The following is a 1,182-nucleotide window of genomic DNA, read 5'->3' on the forward strand; positions in this document are numbered from 1 at the left end:
TTCCACATTTTGAAATTTTTATTTATTTATTTTTATTTTATTTTATTTTATTTTTTTTTTTTGTGAAGAAGAAGTACGATATTCCATATATGAGAAAGGAACCTTACAAGCAACGATGATAGAGTGCTTACAATGGGTCTCGATAAAAATCTTGCCAGAGCTTTCAACCTGATTCAAGGGAACAAGAGCGTCTTGCACCTCTAAATTAAGTAGTAATACTATCCTCTAAAAGCAAATCAGAGATTATATCTGAAGGTTCTTCAAACCATAAAACTTGAGCATCCAGCGTTAAGCCCAATCTCGCGAGCCGATATGCAACCTTGTTCGTTTCACGTCGACCAAACGTGACCTTCCAATTCAGAAAAGACTTTAACATTTGACTGGCATCCTGCAAATTATTCCCAAACTGACCATTGCCTAGAACTGCCGTGTCCCCTTGCAAAGCATTGATGACCACCAGTGCATCCCCCTGCATTTCCACCTGCATGACTCCCAGATTACAAGCAAAAAGAACTGCTGCCCGAGCAGCCATAGTCTCCACCGGAACCGCCGAGCTGACCCCTCTGAAATGCATAGGTAGCTGCTACAAAAGCCCCATTGTCATCTCGGATTACCACACCAACACCCCCTAGCTCACCTAGCTCGTCCCACACGCCATCGAAGTTACATTTAAACCAGCCTACCCCAGGTTTCCCCCATTTTTGCGTGGTGACTTGTCTGCTGCCCTTTTTAGGAGCATGTCATTTCCTAAATTCCTGCAGCTACGCTTGGGATTTACAAATAATATCCACCTGATTTAAAGCCTTCCCATTCCATAAAAAAGAGTTACGTTCCTTCCAAATACTCCAGATCAATACCAAAACTAATTCAAAACTTTGACGGGCAAGTAATCCCGCCACCTCTACTAGCCACATACGATACCCATCATGGCATCATCTGTTCGTCCTCAAACATAATGGACTAGAGAACAAAATAGACACTAATCTAGGGCATTCCAAGAACGCATGTTCAACACTTTCCGTTTCTCCATCACATAAAGGATAGGTAGCATTTGTAATCACCTTTCTTCTCATCAAGTTTTCTCTAGTTGGTAAGGCATTCAAGCAGCACCGCCATACGCATATCTTCACCTTCTCTGGTACACAAGCTCTCCACAAAGCCTTTCACATATGTTTCAGCTCC

At 42.3% G+C, this 1,182-nt stretch overlaps 1 protein-coding gene across 1 annotated transcript; it reads right to left on the minus strand.

Moving 5' to 3' along the window:
* Nucleotides 1–205: 205 nt before the first annotated feature.
* On the minus strand, nt 206–699 carry LOC137734307 (uncharacterized). The gene is made up of 2 exons (XM_068473598.1): nt 676–699; nt 206–583 (listed from the first exon to the last, which is right to left on the minus strand). Exons 1-2 carry the CDS (start codon nt 697–699, stop codon nt 206–208), a joined length of 402 nt encoding a protein of 133 aa, XP_068329699.1.
* Nucleotides 700–1,182: the final 483 nt, after the last annotated feature.

The sequence above is a fragment of the Pyrus communis genome, chromosome 5 (genome assembly GCF_963583255.1).
Source record: "Pyrus communis chromosome 5, drPyrComm1.1, whole genome shotgun sequence".
NCBI lineage: Eukaryota > Viridiplantae > Streptophyta > Magnoliopsida > Rosales > Rosaceae > Pyrus > Pyrus communis.